The sequence below is a fragment of the Lineus longissimus genome, chromosome 4, assembly GCF_910592395.1.
Source record: "Lineus longissimus chromosome 4, tnLinLong1.2, whole genome shotgun sequence".
Lineage (NCBI taxonomy): Eukaryota > Metazoa > Nemertea > Pilidiophora > Heteronemertea > Lineidae > Lineus > Lineus longissimus.
The window spans coordinates 8,524,960-8,542,590 of record NC_088311.1 but is presented as its reverse complement, the minus strand read 5'-3'; the positions used below and the strand labels follow the sequence as shown (position 1 = coordinate 8,542,590).

The window sequence follows — 17,631 nt, the reverse complement described above, 5'->3', positions numbered from 1 at the left end:
GCCATTATTTGGAAAGTTCAGGGCATTTGCGTAATAATAGCACATTTTTGTGATGAGGTCGTAACATCGTGAAAACTCGTCTCTCGCGTTATTTCAGTTCAGAGCACTGTCGAGATCGAAGCTTTTCAGTTCTTGTAGACTAATTCGGGGAATTTTTATTGTTCTTTTCACTTATTTTATGTGATTTCTGGTAGTTAGACTCTACGTTATATCAAGAACTACCCCGAGCCTTCTGTTTTGAAATTATTAGGATTCTAATCTTTTTACTGAGGTGTTTTCTGAAGGACAGAAAAGTCGAAAATCGTGCACGCCATTTTCCATGCTTTCTCTTTGAACTACACTGTATACTGTTGATGTTTTGGAGAATTTAATAATTTTCCTCACAAATTTTATCAACGGCTCTGCGGACAAATACGTCAAACTGGACTTCTCACGACTTTTCGAAGAGGTAAGTTCGAGGCCATATGTTTCAAAATCGATTTCTTTTCTCCCTTCGGTGCAACAGCAAGCATGACAGATGACAGATGTCGGATTTGGAAAAAAATTGACAGATCATCAGACTGTCAGATGTCAGATGAGTAAGCATGGCATGCCATAGATAGACAGTGTGACATGCCGGCCCATACGCTGACATCTAGATCCATGGATCTAGGCATCAACAGAGTTGACATTGCTGTCATAAATTTGTGTAAGAGTCGTCCCCCGTGCATTGGTCCTGCATGACTTTTTGATTTAGATTAGAACATTCTATTCTTTCATTTTTCACTGTTTCATTTTCAGGCTGCACAAGTTTACGTGTTCAAGATGCTACATGTAGTAGCAATGCCTGGCAACTGGCCAGGTGACATGTAGCATGCAACTATGGAAGACCAGTGATTACAAGAGTCAAGAGCACTTTCAACAATAAATGCACCATGACAACTAACTTTACTTCCAGCTTCCTTAGCTATCGAAATAACCAATTGGCAATATGTTGTCAAAGTCAATAAATGAGAAATAAGTTGATATGTATTTCTTTCAGTATAAATAATTTTATTCAACTCACCCACGTGTCCCATGTTTACATTGTCAGCTGTCATTCTATATTTAGCAGTTCTAATTCTGGAATTACCCCAATCTATTCTTGTAGCCTACTTTTCTATTCATAGTTCAATCGTTCTGATGACCTGGTGATACCTGCTACTTGGGAATGTTTCAAATGGGTCCATTGTTATTTTATGCATTTCGTTTCTGATGAAAATGTGTATGACTATGAGGCCTCGTAGCTCTGAACCTTCGAAGTCGAGGGATTTTTGTGGTCAAGGACTTGTTGGTGTACATCAAGTGTTCCTTTGAGACATTTGGAAGGGTCGGGACTTGGAATATTGTATTGTTAGTAAAGAAATGGGCAAGGTGAATTGAAAAAAAGGTCGGGTTAGGGCCATTCTGAAAAAAGTCAGGGGCACTTTTAGTGGGGCAGGGTGCTGCGCCCTTCTTTCTTTTCTCAAGGAGACGCACTCAGTACAGTTGGACTGATAAGAAGATTTTTAGTGCAGGTTTTTCATTCAGTTTTGTGCCAGGTTGTTGTTTGACGTTGAATTGAAACAGACATCTCTTGAATCATAATGTGCATCTCTTGCACCGACCGCCTTTCTTCGTGGCCATCTCTTAGATAAGTCTGGCTTGAATGAACGTGGCAGTTATTATATAACATTTGTGGACATCCGTATATTCAGTGATGCTTGTTTCATTAGCAAGCCCTAAATAAACTCTGCTGAAGACAGGCCCAGACAGACAAAGCTGGTCAGTTTTCACAAGAAACTGTCCCTGTCTGAGACCAAATTTTCTTTGAGGGGTGCATCAAGTCATAAAACAGAAGTTTATCAGCTCTTGACTGGCTGAGGGATGGAGTATGGCCAATATATTTTATCAAGTTTTTCAGGAAGTTTTATGGTCAGTTGTACCACTTGTGCCAGTTGGCTATGTTTATCGGAGGGTAATTTTCAAAATTTTAGTAGAAAGGGCCAGCTGCCAAAGGGAAATGTCACATTATGAACGCAAGAAAAATATTGCTGGAAACTGCTGCCACCTGGTGTATTTGAGAAAATTTTAAGTCGGGCTGTCGTAAGGGAATTTTCAAGATCAAATCCAAATATCCATTGTATTGTAGGGATTGGATGTTTCCATAAAATGATCAGTGTCTTCGGGTCAATAATTCCTTCCAATGTATCAAAAAAAGGATTAGTTCAGGGGACATGTGTGAAAGAATCTTTTTCTGTCATGTTCTGAATTGGATCGGACGCTCGAGCCAAGTTTAATATGTTTCGAAGCAAAATGAGCGAGATTCAAAAACTGTATCAGTTTTGTCTATTTTAGTTTCTAGTTGAATTTATTTGAAATTGTTGATTGAATTGAATTGAACATGAAATCCTTGTCTTGTCTTGTGTTGGTTTGATTTTTGAAAGAACGATGATTGACAGTTTTGCATCTTGACAAGATGTTTCATTTCTGCCTTCTTGTTCTACAGGGTTTTACCATGTGGAGCCCCCTTCCATTGACATCTTCTCCACATTATCATAATCCCCATTACCGCCTTGCCACGATTGGCCAATCTTGCTCCATAGAGATGATTGAAAGAGACTGAATTTTATCCATACCGCCCTATTGGCTGCCTCTGCTTTATTGATCCGGCAAAGTCCATTGTCTGGGTGGGGTGTAAGTGTGCCCGCCTAATTATTGAGTGTCACCCCACACCCCTATTTTCTATAGGAATCTGGAATAGTTTCAGGGCAATTCAAGTATCTGCCTCCACTGGCCATAGGTGGTCCATCGAGCTGTTTCACTTATTTCTGGCCTTGTTCTATTTTGGTCCATGGCAGGCGCCACACCCGACACCCCTCCCTCAAAGTGGTAGAGTCCAGTGGCAATTGCCTTCTGTATGGGTATATTTGAGCACTTAATGTGTCTGGATTTTTCATTCGGATCATTATAGGAACACTTCTACACTCTGATCAGTTCAGCATCCATTTCTTTGAACCACCCCAACCATTAAGTACTACTAAGTTAACTCCCGTCTCACAAATGCAGGTACTGTACCGTTTTGTTTTATTTCGTTAATTTTTACATATTTTCGTTTAATACATTTTTATATTCGTACCATTTCATTATTATTCTTTGTAGCCAATGTGTAGTATTTGTGTACTGTAGATGCAGTCTGACATTTTTGACTGCAGTTTTACATTTTCTGTACCCCCTCTGGTATGTTTCTTCTTAAACACTGGTGATTTCTCGGTTCTCTTATCAGACCTTTGTTCTCCATTATCTTACCTATGCCAGGCAGCCTCCGTAGCTCAGTGCTATATACAGCATGCACGTGAATGCCCAGCTGTCAGACTGAAGCAGTCTCGTTCTTTGTTCAAAAACTTAATGATTTTCTAGTTTTTGGTTCAAAACTCTTCAGGATCTAACACTAAAATATGTTTGAATGCCAAGCGATTTTGTGCCGTATTTTGACTGCGCCTTGTTCACCATATTGCGCACAATAAAAATAGCGTTCACGCCATTAAAATAGGCTACCATCTTGGCTATAAATAGCCAGAGTCACTGGATGCTACAGGGATGTCATATTTTTCCCTGTCATCCACGTACCCCACAATCGTGGCGTGTGCCGCTGACAAAGCAACTTGATTAACATGACAATAAGAACATTAAGTGATTGTGGAGTTTCTCTGGAATGACAGCTGAAGTCTACCTTTAGTGTGTGTATGTATTGTTGCTGTAGCCTAGCAGACAACTCCAATGTACCCCAGGATTGGTTGAGTGCATTTTAACAGCTGGCATCAAAAGTCTCATATTGACAGAGAAGTTAACGAAAAAATGCTCTCAAATAATCTGAATTGACCTAATTTATCTGTTGAAAGATCACAGCTGAAATAATTGTATTCATTTCGTTGGGCGATGCCTGGAGTCTTGGTCATGCCATATGGCTGAAAACCTTCTCACTATCAATGTGGTCAGCAACAAAATTGTGAAAATCGTTTACAAGCTTTTGGGTTCTCCTCAACTTCTTGTGTAGGCCACACCATGCTGCAGCCTCTTCCCACACTTTTGCTTTGGCTTGCTTTCATCCGAAGATGATTGCAAAATGGCATACGCAGACATCTCACTGCAGGTACAAGCCCGGCATATGCTTCCCTGCTATTTATTTAGATTCTGTGTAGAATATCGAAGCAATTCTCGGAACATGCGGCCGTACTATCTCCAACATTGATGGTATCTTCTGCCAGACATACCCGAGGTATTTTTTTCAAAAAGCTCTGAAAAAGCTTCAGATGCTACTTTTCGTATGTTGCGTACTAACACTTATTATTTAGTTCTTTGCTTCGAGATCAGTATCGTTTGATATTCTTGATTAATTTTCTGTAGGTTACGGGTCTACCCTAAGTGATTTCACTTTCCGTTTTGTCAAGGTTTTTGGACTAACTGCTCTATTCTTTAATACATTGTCTCCTTATGTCAGTGTGGCATACTATTATTTGAAGAATTTTTTCAAGTTTATTTTCAAACCCCCATATTAGAATTCTTAAACGAAGTTGTGCTCTTTAGCCACCAATACCTCATGGATACTTTGGATTATCAAATTTGGATACGCTTAGGTCCTATCTTGAATCTTTGGATCTTTCATATCAAGACGGATTTTATATTGCAGTGATTCCAGTGGATTTACAGATAGCAGATCAGGAGTCGCCACGGATTTTGTTCTGTTCAAGATTGAGTTTGGAGACAATTAAATTATGCCCCAGCTAGCTCGCTGCTGATGTCCATGTTTTCTTTGGCACTGATGAATCAAGTCACTTAATTATTATTGACGACCGTCGGGTGACTCACCACAAACCTGACACATCGAGGCTAGAATCGTAAAACGTTGATCATAGAGCGTTGCTGCGGAGCTGTCTTGAGTCATCGCCGCCATTGTCGCGAGACATCGGAAGCTCCTCATTGATCAGTTGTGCCTTGCTGAAATCGCCACCAATTCTGAAGTTGACGGACTGCGTAGTAATGAATTGTACTGCTGTAGACTTGAATTATTACGCGGAGATGCCTTCCATTACAAATCAGGTACTGATAAATCCTACTTGCTGCACCTGTACGCATGCACCTAGCACGCTCAGATGGGATTTTGGTGTTTGAACTTTCATTCTGTATGATTCTGGTTCGGATACTGTAAAATCAGTCCTTTCATTTTGTGTATTTCATCATGTCATTCAGTTTTGTTGATTTTATATTCTTTTGTAGTCGCACATCGGTTTGGGATTGTCCATTACATCTGTTACATTTACAGAGGCTGGGTTTCAATTTTCATTTTATTGATATTCTTGTGTGTTTAGACTGGGATCGCAGCGATAATTCACATTTCTTTCAATGGAGAAAATCTGGGTTGGGGCAGCGTGGCGTCACTTTGATCAGTTTGACATTTCTGACTGTGCAATTTTAGATTTTCATTCAAAAACGAAATGACAGCAATAAAAATTGCAATTATTATTATGTAGGGAGCTCATAAATGATATTGAAATTATTCTCACCTGTTTTTTGTCACTCTAAAAAAATGTGTTTTTGTCCAAAAATATGTTTTTAATAAAAAGGGTTAATTCTTTTATTCAGAAAAGTGAACATGTGGTTAATTAACAGCCATACAAAATGCTTACCTGCTTTGTTCTGTGAGTAGAGGGCCTTCCTCTTTCCATTGTCCCACAATTGGTCACACTCTAACGCAACCCATGTCAAACCTCCCATACTGCTCACAAAAGAATTATATCAGAAATTGAGTTGTAGTTGACCATTATACTGGGGGCTTATTAACAATATTGGTTTATTCATGATGGCGTGTGCCAGAGACCATGGACTTGCCTCCCAGGGCATTATGTGTGTTTTGCCTCCAATTGTCCAAGAAAACAACACAGGGGCATATGTCATATTCTTTCCTCTGTTGTTGGTGCTTTGTGGCGATTTAGTAATCCTAGATTAGGTCGTGAATAATTTACGTTATGCTCTTATGGGCATCATTGTACTTTCATCAGTTTCGCTTGGCTTGATTGGTCTGGGGGATATGGCCGAAACAACAGGCTATTGTGTCCAATCATCTGTATGAATTATCAAGTAAATTCTGACGCCATCAATTTTTTTAGCAGTTTTTTCCATATCAATTGAATCATCACGCAAATCTTTCCATGATTTGAATGAATTATTCTCTGCTAGCTTTGTCAATCAATCCCAGTAGGGGAGGGGGCTCATTTTCTAACTGTTTTTACTGCATTGCACTGGCCAACACAATTGAAACAGCGCCACCCAGAGGTTGCCATGTTCCTCAAAGAATTTTGGTGAGCATCACCTTGGGGTCGCACTTTCGAAACAATTTGAAAACAAATTTCTCCAAAAACCATCACCAAACCAAGTACAGTATACAGATCATCACAGCATCAGCTGTTATTTTTCAGAAGTCCTTGCTTCTGATATATGTACAGAATGTATTGTGTCTGTAGAAAGACTTATTATTGCCTGCGACAATATTGACTATGTGCATTCGTAGCACAGGTTGGTCAAATATCAAATATACTTGAGCCTCTGTCTATGTTTCTGGGCACTAATGTGCAAACATGGAACTACTGGTCTATAATGTAACCGTTGATCAATAGTAAACAGTGTGGATTGCTGAATGAGAATTGGTGAACTGAGTAAAAGCTTGGAAGTGGGCTGCATGAAGCCAACTGAAAACATAGAATGTACATTGTTTTATATATAGTTTGGTGCCCTGTAGATCTGACCTTGCGATTTTTTTTCTATTTGCGCATGTTACGAAGTTTCTGGTTAAGAAATCAAGAAGAAGAAAAATTGCCATATTTATTGCAAATCGAGCTCTTAGTCGCAAGTTCCATGAAATGATGCTTTGTGAAAATTTTACCATATACAGAACATTTGAAATGTTCCAGCTTTGAAGAGATGCGAGCAAATCTATGACATTCATGAAAGTGCTATTAAAAGAAGACAACAGATCATTTTTTTGGAATGTCAACATGATGATGACTATGGCCTTCAGAACATCTCCTCTACATGTATTACACATTGAATGGCATTCCTGTCTCATTTCGTCATTAATCCTGGAAAAAAATTCAAAAACTTAAAAAAAGTTATCTTGGATTACGTCAGTATGCGAGACGAGACGTGTCTCATGGCCTGTACTATAATACATCAAAGAACTGTGTTTTCGTAATGGAGTATTGGCTTGTATTAGCATAGTACTCATGAATGGATTCATCAAAGATACCCCGAAGGTCTCGCCCACTGTTGAAAAATTGCTGTTACCGCCTTGGGGTATACAGAATATCTGTGTAGCATATTTATAAATAAAATCAATGTTGGTCCATTTGAATAAAATAATCAATGGTGCGTTTGAACAGTGTGCAGCGAAAGCCGTTTTAAATTGCCACATCTGCTGTGTTCTGTGGCACTCTGAGATTTTGATTTCCATATTGTACATGTGGCACGGTGCGTTTTTATTGTTAGTTGAATGGCGGAGTTGATATTATCGGTGATTTGATGCAAGGTTTCGTTCGCTCTTTTTCATAACGAAACTTGTAAATCAGGGGTAAAATTAATTTGATCTAATCAGTGGGATTTTTTGCCCCTTTCCTCCCAAAAAACATTCCCTCAGACATGTCAAAACAAACACTGGCGGACACCCTCTTTTGTGATATGACTGCTCTTTCCAGGGAGGAAGGGGCCTATTTGCACAGACAACCGGAGTCCAAGATGACTCCGGTACCTATCTTAAGACTTCCAACTCTTGTAGATGCTTCCAAGAGAAAGAAAAGTTGCTTGTCATCTCCTTGTTGAATTTGCAGAGCAGCCTTTGTAGAAAGGAGGATTTAAGACTACTTGCTCTGTTGATCATGTGTTCTTGCTTGTGCCCCATTTAGTACATGGTTCTGTACATAATAGTACTATAGGATGCTATGGTTCTAGGCCCTATATCCAAGTCCAGACAGCTTCTGATAGCTATCTGGGAGCAACTCACCAGATTGCCTCTGTTTTCCTTTCACCTGTGTATGCCATAAGCCAAGTATAAACATACATGCTTGAAGAGATTAGCAAGAGAGTAAGGGAATGCTTTAGGCAATGGTGAGTGGCTTCGGCTTAAAGAATGCATTCCTTTGGTAAATACTGAAGGTGTTTTGGATAACGCTTCTGAACAGCCTCTTGGGCCTCCATACTTAGGAAGCACAGTAATGAAAAATCATCAAGTATGGTTGGCGTTTTGTTTTACAATACATGTACCAGTGGTCGGGATTTGCTCAGGTGTGTTGATCTTTGTCCTCTTTCATTGCTCCATGCATTTCATTGAAGCCTTGCTGCTCTGTGTGGTGGACAGTCTGCCTTGCACCAACAAACCTTTCATAACAAGCAGTCCTTTATAGAAGTTGCAATTGTAGAATGATCTCGGAGCCTTGTGTGTGAAGATATGCGCCAATTTTGAGTTAAATCTCATATCTTTGCTGTCCATCAGTTGAGTCGAGAAAATTAGTGAGGAGTCCAGCTTTACTTTTATACCATTTTCATTGAATTGAGAGGGCACTATAGATACATGCACTTGATTGGGACCAATGTTTACGAAAACGTCGCGTCTCGTCACGTTACAGTAATGTAAAATGCATGGTGACGTGACGACGGCCAACACTACGTCATGTAAACGTTGTTCCCAATCAAGTGCATGAATCTATAGTGTGTTTGCATTGTCAGACTCTTCTATTTAGCAACCAACAGTATAGAATAAAAGTGCTAAACCCCACTCTTGCACTGGCTGAACTGGAAGAGGTGGTACCATGTATGTTTTAGAGAAGATTCCTTGGTTGAGTTTATGGTTAGTTATGACCTCTTTGTGAGGTTCTCCATAAATTCAGAGGTAATGTCTACCTATCTTTGTTAGATTTTTCGTATCTTCAGCAGTATGGTTCCATCATACCCCTGGCAGTTGGATAAATGCACATACTCACCAGGTGTAGGCATCCGTAGTATTGAAGCAAGTCACTTGAGTCACATTGGGAACATAGTTCAGCTTGCCCACATAGGTTTGTAGGTTCAGTACCTTTGTGAAGAGTGAAGGATAAAATTTGATGAATGTTAGGCCTACACAAACCTAGCCGTTTGTTATGAGGGATTGTTAATCACTTAGCTGAAGCTTGATGTATTTTAGAAACATCTAAAACCTTCTATACAGAAGAATGTGCTATAGGAAATTCCTGTTTTCATCGTGTTCCAGATTCTTGTAGCTTCAAGGGGTTGAAATTCGTTCGATGTTGAAACCTCGGGCTGCAGCGCGTTTAGATTTGTCCTTTTGCCGGTCATTATTGTTTGGCTTGCGATTGTGGGCGCATTGCTGAGGTGCTATCATACCTCAACTACTATGATCTCTCTCCAAGTTGGCCCAACATAAGACTTTTTAATTTAAGTACGAACGTAGTAGATTTATGATATTGATAATTTCCAAAAAGATATTCTGTCCACGAAAGTTTTATTTTCATTTTTTAGGGTTTATGTACTTGTTGCTAATCAGATCCTCTGTTTATAGTTTATCTACTACTAATCTCTGGTGAAGCTTTATTTCAGGACGGGCTTGCATCAATGTCACAATAATGGTAAGGAATTTTGAGAAGGCCTCTGGAAGTGGAGGATAATTCAAAAAGAAAACAATCTCGTATCAGTGGGACCGCGAACAAAAATTTTGAATTCTACTTTCAGAGAATATTACTAAACCTTCTTTGGATCCTTCTCAAAAATTCTTCCTCGGTCATGTACATATTCTGTATTTCATCAATCAACCTTGCTTACCTTGGTTTTGTTGCCACTTTGATCAAACTTTGATTGAAGCCTTACATTTGCCAGTATAAACCAAACTATATAACCTTCAATTCGAATACCTTTACTTTCCAACTTATGAATTGATTGAACGCTTTAAAAAGAGGTCATCCTTATTTGTTCAGCATCCCCTGGCCCTATAAAATCAAAGAATGCAGAAACATTTACAGAAAATTCTTATTTTTTTCTAAACACAGTGAAAAAAAACAGGTGAAAATTGCATGTTGGGAATTCTGCTCTATAAATTGGCCTCTGATGATGAACGTGCCATTTCTTGTCTCCCCGTGTACCCTTCCCTTTGCCGTGTCACGTGGACTGAAAAGGCTCATGCTGTTGGTTGTGTTTCGGCCAATGGATACAAAACTAAGGGTGGCCTGAACTGTAGACTTGTCTATCCAGTTCATTTATATGCACTGTTTTTTGTTCTTCGTAGGCTCCCATTCTCGATCGACATAAAACCTGGTTCAGTTCCTCAAATGATTGCAAGATGTTGCCCATTCAGGTAGGACCACGTATTACCTGCCTGATATTATCAGAATGCCTCGAGTTTTTATCCAAATTGGTTTACGGATTCCTTGCGTTTCGGTTGAAAGTTTTCTAAATTGGGAGTGGGAATTTCAAAAAAAATTACAGCTTTCCTGTCAGTCATTTGGTGGGTTGATATTCTTTTGAAGTTTTGTTGATGTGTGATTAATGCCCCGTTCTTATTAAAAAATCCATGGGTTGGTCATATCAGAATCAAAAATTGTCTTTGACAACGAATAAAAATATAAACTTTCTAAATATAGGCTACTCCCCCTTCCCAAAAGCTAATTATTCTGTCAGTGGGAAAGAAATCAATGAAATTAACCTGCTCACTTAATGTGCGATATTTGAGAAATTGTCGTGGGAAGCTGTTCAGTTCCGCAGCGTGATCTGAGGGAATCCGTCAGCCAAAGGAAACAAAACGAAAGAGGCTAGCTCATCAGGTATAAAATTCATTTGCCCAGGTGAAGAAACGTTTTTTTCCTGCGTAGCAAAGTGATGAAATCATTCATCAAAAATCAGTCTAAGTGAGGCTGTCGATTTGCCGCTTGTGGTGATTGACCGGGTAGTGTATACTTAAACTGGTTCCACCGATTAGAAATCTGGCTTCGATTTCTTCCATGTTACCCAGATCGTGTTTTGCATAGTTTATTGATGAGCGGCACATTTATTTTATGAACGTCTGTGCTCACTAATCCACCAGGTGGATAAATCATACAGGCAGACGAAAATGCGAACCAATGATAAAATCGTGTAGTTCAATCTTTGATTAGTTGTAAATATGCAGTGGGACCATGTTATTTTAGTTCCCCACGGAGTATGAGTTGTGGCCAGCCTCATCCTGAAGTTGTAAATCTTGCAGTCTCCCAGTTGTTTGGTGCGTCTGCTTCCCAAAAATCAGTCTGCTCCTCGAAGCAGTGCATCTCCATCTGCCTCACCATCCCTGGGCTTATGAATGTTCACAACTTCACCATGCTCTTTGAAGATGACCTTCTCGCGTGGTACCATCACAACGTAATCGAAATCTATGATGCTTTCTTGCATAAAATTTTGTTCTTTGATTAAAATTTGCCAAGCTTAAGATTTAATTTGAAAGGTGTTGATTTTGAAAACCATGGCCTGCACCATTGAAAATAGCACTATCGATTTGTTGCATATGGCTTTCACTTTTTAAAATTTGTAGTGTTTGAATTGTTTTGTTTGCTTGTTATGTTTGAATGGGAGTCTATGAAGTTGTAAAAAGTGCAATGATAATGATAATCGTGTGTCATGAGGCCATGCGTTCTAAATTTGTGTTGTGATCATGTTGGATACCGAATTGCACGTTTGGTTTGTCGTTGTCGTTTCACTGAAAAGTCTGCGTTTGTTGATTTCAAATCACTGACCATTCGACACTTTGTTTTTCCAGTTAACGGGTTCTCAAGATTTACTGATGGAGACCAACGCGTGTCAGCAGAATGGTACGAACCATTCGACGGAGGAGAGTAAAACCAACCTCATCGTCAACTATCTTCCACAGACCATGACCCAGGAGGAGATCAAATCGCTCTTTTCCAGTATTGGCGATGTGGAGAGTTGTAAACTCATCCGGGACAAGGGCACAGGTAAATCCCTAGAGCAGAACTTTTAGCTAGCGACCCCTTCCAAGTAGTTGATAACAATTTCTGAAGAAAAAAATCCGAGGGTAAAAATTAGTTCATGAAATATTCAATCAGATCAGTCGTCAAGTGAGATGAATTTGCTGATCAATTGATCAGGTGGGGAATATTATTAATGAGGCTTCCATGGTCTATTCTATTTTCATGTTTGAACAACAACCATGGCGTAATTGCGTGGTGACTCAACTCGCCTCATACACACCAGGGACTGATTCATTGTTAATCAGCTATCATATTTTCCCGTATCCTGGTCCTAAGAATAGCATCTTAGGTCGACATCGATTTATTGTGAAAAATTAACGTGGCGAATCCTCGATTTTTCTGCGCTGGTCAAACCTCTTCAGGGCAACATGTGCATGCACTGCGTCCTTCAGTGACCAATGAAGTGTATCTTTGGATCAGGCATTGAATGAATGAGAGAACGGAGAGCATGTATCAGGCAGAAACAGCAGAAATGCTGTATCATGTTAGTAATGGTTTACTGTGTGCATGTGAACATCAAAAGTGGCACTGTGATCGATTTTTGGGGCAGGTGAACCTCTTGATGGAAACTCAGTTCTTGCACCTCTCTGATTGACTAATTGCCAAGACTCTTGAGTGTCCTCATCATAGAGCGGAGCTTGCAGTACCAAGTGTACTGATAAGTCCTTTTGGCAGACAGAGTCCCACAGTGATTCGTTGCACCGCAATAGCACCTTTCGGTGCTCAGAGGTTTTGCATCCATTTTGTATAAAGCAGATGAAACTGAATGAAAGACACACACAAACATTCATCCAGGAACTTGACCCAATTGATCCTCGTGTTCACTCCTTGCAATGCAAGAACTGACGGCACGTGCCCACGAGCCTGCCCAACATCATTTTACACACGATTGCACTACACGCAACTAAGCTCATTGTCCTCATCCTCTCTCCCTGTGTAATCCTGCGACTGTTATAACTCGACCAGATACACTTTCAAAGCCATCTTGGGTCACTGCCAGCGGCCATTGTCTCTTGGAAACTGCGTCTTCTTCAGCGTTCTGTACATTTTGCACTGAATCTGTAATTTCATGGAACAATAGAAGACAACGATATGAACTTGTGTTGGCCTCTCGACTATTTCATCTTGGGGTCATTGTGCTGGCCCAGCGGGTGTTGTCACCTGGTCCTGTCAGATAGTGCTTTTTATGTCGAGGATAGTTAGTGTTTGCGTGGGATGGGGCGGAGCCAGTCGGGAATAGCTCGAGACCAAAAGTGTAGACTGATAAAGAATTCTAATGCAGGTGAGAAGAGGAGATCAGTCTGTCAGGGGGGAGTTGAAAATGGAAACTTAACTGAAATCATATTGAAATATTTTCAGTTTGCATGATTAAAAATCCCAAACAAATATGATTGCTCACAATATTTTCATTTGAACAGTTTCACTATTTTGATTAAAATAAAACGGTTCCGGGTGAGATTTTAGGTTTATCTCGCTTGAATACTTTTATTGAACCAGATGAAGGGTGTGTGTGTTCTGATGGCAGGTGTTCTGTTGAAGAGAAAGCCTCATGAAAAATGTAACAGCTTTTTAACAGCTTCAAGCTGCATGATGATATCTAATGATAAAAATCTTGTTTTCTGAGATTTTGTATTGATAAAAGTGGTGTTGTTATGATTATTGCATTGATGAAAATCTTGATGGTCATAAGGTATGGAGATACGCGGCTTGTGTGGTGGTTTGTTGACAGAACTTCATTTTGTTTCTTCCTGCTCAATTTTCGGCTTTCCAATCAATGTGAAGAAAACACAATGAACCCATCATCTGGATCAGTCAAAGTGACCATATGGACTTTGTCTCATGGTTTGCGGGAAAGTAATATCAGCAGCCAATTCCAACAAAGAATATCATATTATTTTGGTTCTGATCAATGGCAGCTTTTTTTTCGGTGCTCCACCATTGTTTGAATTTTGAAAATGCTTTTAAAATAAAAAAGCAAATGCTGCCTCCAGAATATAGGGACAAGGGCCTTGTAGTAGAAAAGTGATGTCGGGCTCTGATTTTTTCTTGGGGCTTGTGCTGTTGATCAGCAGCAAATTTTACCTTGGTCTTGGAACAGATGAGCAAGGGGCACATTTCAATGCACAGAAATAGACATTAATCATCAATTTCTACCGCTTTTATAAAGTTGCGCTGCTATCAAAAGCTTACATCGCATATAGGCCTACTCAGAGGATGCCATTTTTTATGCTGGTCTAGCGCCAATGGGAAAAGAATGCATAACAATGAGCCCACGTCTGCTTCTGCACTTGGCATATGGTGACAGACGTCACTGTATTCTTTTATCTGATTCGTAGGAATTGATTTCTTCGAGGAGTGGCAGGCAGTCTGTTCCTCCAGGTGGTTTTAACCCTCTACGCCTTTTGTTCAGAAACTCTGAAAAATACTTCTTCTTCTGCCCAAGCAGATGAAAACAAATTCTTTGAAATAGATTTATTAATAGCAAACAGTCAAGAAAATATCGTACACCACCCGATTGGATAAGACGAAAGAGTTGATATGTATTCTCATCCTCCTTTGCTGTTTTCCTCGCGTGTGTTTGCATGGTATTGTTTGTGCTCCCCAGTTCTCGTATTTTAGGGGCTCCTCGTGAATTTTTCAATTTCATATTCACAATCTTCCTTTGTAATTCTCAATTGTTAATTTCAGCTTTGTATGTTCATGTACACGGGTTTGTTTCGTAGCACTTGGGTGAGAGGTTGTGGAAGTTGGAGATTTTTCTTGACAGTAGTATTATGACTTTCTTGGACTTGGCAGAACTTTTTGAGGATAGAGCAAGGAATTTGCCTAATTCCAGATGAGTTGGTTTGCCTCAAAACTTTGACAAGTTATGGCTAGGAGGTCAGGTGATTTTGTGGACATCATCCTGCTATGAAAACTGACATGATCAATCAACTAGTCCGACCCCATTAGCCGCTCATCTGTTGAATATGAGCTGTCAAGTCAAAACTTTGGTGTAATCCCTGGCGGATCATTTTCCAGCTGGATAAGACAAATTGTTTGATTCCTTGGATAATAAAGACTAATTCTGTTTCTTGTCAAAACTTCCACCACGTTCTCGCCTAGGGAATGTTGCTTTCCATTTTATTTCTGTATGAAAATTTACATAATTCTCTATCTCTTTTCGTTTACTGAAGCGGGACCTGGGCAAGTGGGGCAAGCAGGTTCTAAAGCTGGTAAAGTTGACAATTTATTTTGCATATTTAATAGATATGGAAAACTTGATTTTTCCCCTGGTGGCATTCTTGTGAAATACTTGAGAAAATAAGCTTGCCGCAGTTTCTCAAAACAAAGCCAAAATAATCCAAGCAATATGGTTCATATCTCAAATATTTACTGAAAATTCTTCTGTACCTTGCATGCAGTCAAGTGTTTCGAGTCCTACGTAGAACAAGAGATGTTTCAGGAGCACTGTCAAACATATTTTAGAATACCAAAATCAAAACTGATTCTTGCAAATTGTCCTGATTGGTGTATTCCTATGCGGAATTATTTAAAAATCGTTATTTTTGAAACGCCATCCTGTCACATTTAGTTTTGTTTCAAGTCAATCTTCTAACGTCTATTATCTTGCATGGTTCCACACATTTGATTTTAGATTTCTTTCTGATACTAGATTTATTAAATTCACCCTTTGAAAATTGGTTGCATTCAGAAATCTTTTTCCACTTTTAATGAATGAATAAAATCGCGTGAAATATATTTCACCTCCAACAACTGGACCAGTTACGTTTGAATTGTTTTGGCTCAATGGTGATGGTTTTCACCTGTGTGTCTTTGCACTTTACTGTAGTGTGATATATCAAAGTCTGACTAGCCTCAACTTGGCATGCCCAGCCTGTACATGATGTACATATCGGTGTGCATTATGTGTAGGCAATGGAGGCCAGGTTGATATGAATCAGACTGTAGTAGTCTTGTCTAGATGTGATGCACCTTCTCCTTTCTTTGTGTACAGATAAAGCTTGCACTCAATGTTGTCTCATTCCTACAGGGTGTCTCAAAAAGTGGCTTGCAGTTGTGGTCTGGTCCTAGTGACAGTGCAAGCCTTCATCATACTACAACAATGCAGACGTAAAGCTGGCAGACTCCAAACAGATATGGTTGTGGATAAAAGCCCTGTTGTAAATCAGCCGTGGTCCATTATTGCGAGAACGCATGGTCATCGATGAGCTTTGCTGAAATAAGAAGCGGACACTATTTGAGAACCCCTTTTCCTTGCTTTTAGTTGTATATATACTAATTACCTTTCTTGAATCTGACATGGGTACCTCAAACCTGTCCATCGCATTTACGTCTGTTCATTACGCATTTTGTCAAGTTCTCTAGCCAGTATTTTTCAAGTACTTATTTTGGCCCATAGTTCACAAATTTTCTTGAACAATTGTCAATATTCACGCAGCTTTCAAAAGCAATGAAATATGTTGTTTGCCAAAAAACTTTGCTAGAGCAAATTTAAAAGATGCTGGAAGTGGAAAGTTGATTCATGTATTTGTATTTTCGTCTCCTTCATCTCCCATGTCTCTAGAAGTTGATATCTGTCTTAAAATTTAATTTGAACCATGTAGTCATAAGGCCATTCACCTACCCATGTGCTTATGTATAGCCTGCAGTTAGCGATTAGAACATTTCATTATTAGAGAAATGCAAATTGAAATTGGTCACAAAAAATAGCAAGTAGAAGTCCATTGATGAAATTTTTCTTCGTATCGGCACGAGGGTGGGGGGTGGGGGGGGGGGGGGTTAATTACTTAAAACTAATGAAATTACGGCTGAAATCCATTAAGAAAAGGGTGATCACTTTTCGATTGGTGCATGCCAATTGCAAAAGCAATCAATTAACGACCAGTTTCAAATTGACATAATTACCAAGAACTGATTGCATCCAGAGTACTTACCATGTTTATTTACTTGCGTGAGCTGCATGTTAGGGTTTGGAATGCTAGCATGTGGTGTATCTAACCCGCTTTGTGATGTCCGGTTCTGGTTTGATGCTATCTCATTTCATTCTTCTACCCCTCCTGTAAAATAAATTTATCATGAAGGACACTGATTTCAACACGGTCCGATTCAAAATAATGTTATCATTATTAATAGCAAAAATGAAAAATCTTAAATCTAAATTAATTTTCTGGAAACTTTTGTAAATATAAAGGGAGGCAAACATTCAATGGTAATTTCAAGTAGACCAGTTTGTGAAATTCTTTATCTCTACCTTTCAATTCAGGTATAGCGAACCCACCAGGTGAAATTTTCATTGAATGTATTTCTGGTATCCCCGTGAAAACGAGATGTTTTTTGCTATGACATTCCAGAAGAGTTTACAATGGTTTCTGCTTTGAAATATTCGAGTTCATGTCTGGAAAATGGGTTCTTATGATGTTGTGTACGGAGTTCTGGCATGTTTTATCAGGTACCTGACGTTGAGGGAATAAATAGCATTTGCCATGAGAATTGTGTTCATAAATTTCTACCACCTCGTTGGCTCGGATTCAAAATTACCTCCCTGCAATTTCCGCTTTGATGAACTGGAAAAAAG

General features: G+C 39.4%; 1 protein-coding gene across 15 annotated transcripts in view; it reads left to right on the top strand.

The window, feature by feature from the left end:
- The first annotated feature begins 107 nt into the window (after positions 1 to 107).
- Positions 108 to 17,631, top strand: part of LOC135486888 (ELAV-like protein 3) — a 47,270-nt gene continuing 29,746 nt past the window's right edge. For 7 of the 15 annotated variants that reach the window (XM_064770031.1, XM_064770042.1, XM_064770039.1 and 4 more), the window contains exons 1-5: positions 2,947 to 3,066; positions 4,688 to 5,097; positions 10,322 to 10,390; positions 11,822 to 12,017; positions 15,227 to 15,268. In XM_064770031.1, the coding sequence (XP_064626101.1) occupies positions 5,038 to 5,097; positions 10,322 to 10,390; positions 11,822 to 12,017; positions 15,227 to 15,268 (367 nt within the window). In that variant the 5' untranslated portion in view covers positions 2,947 to 3,066; positions 4,688 to 5,037. Of the gene's footprint in view, positions 449 to 2,946; positions 3,067 to 4,687; positions 5,098 to 10,321; positions 10,391 to 11,821; positions 12,018 to 15,226; positions 15,269 to 17,631 lie in introns of those variants that run through there. The other 8 variants (XM_064770035.1, XM_064770030.1, XM_064770028.1 and 5 more) reach the window with 7 other exon arrangements.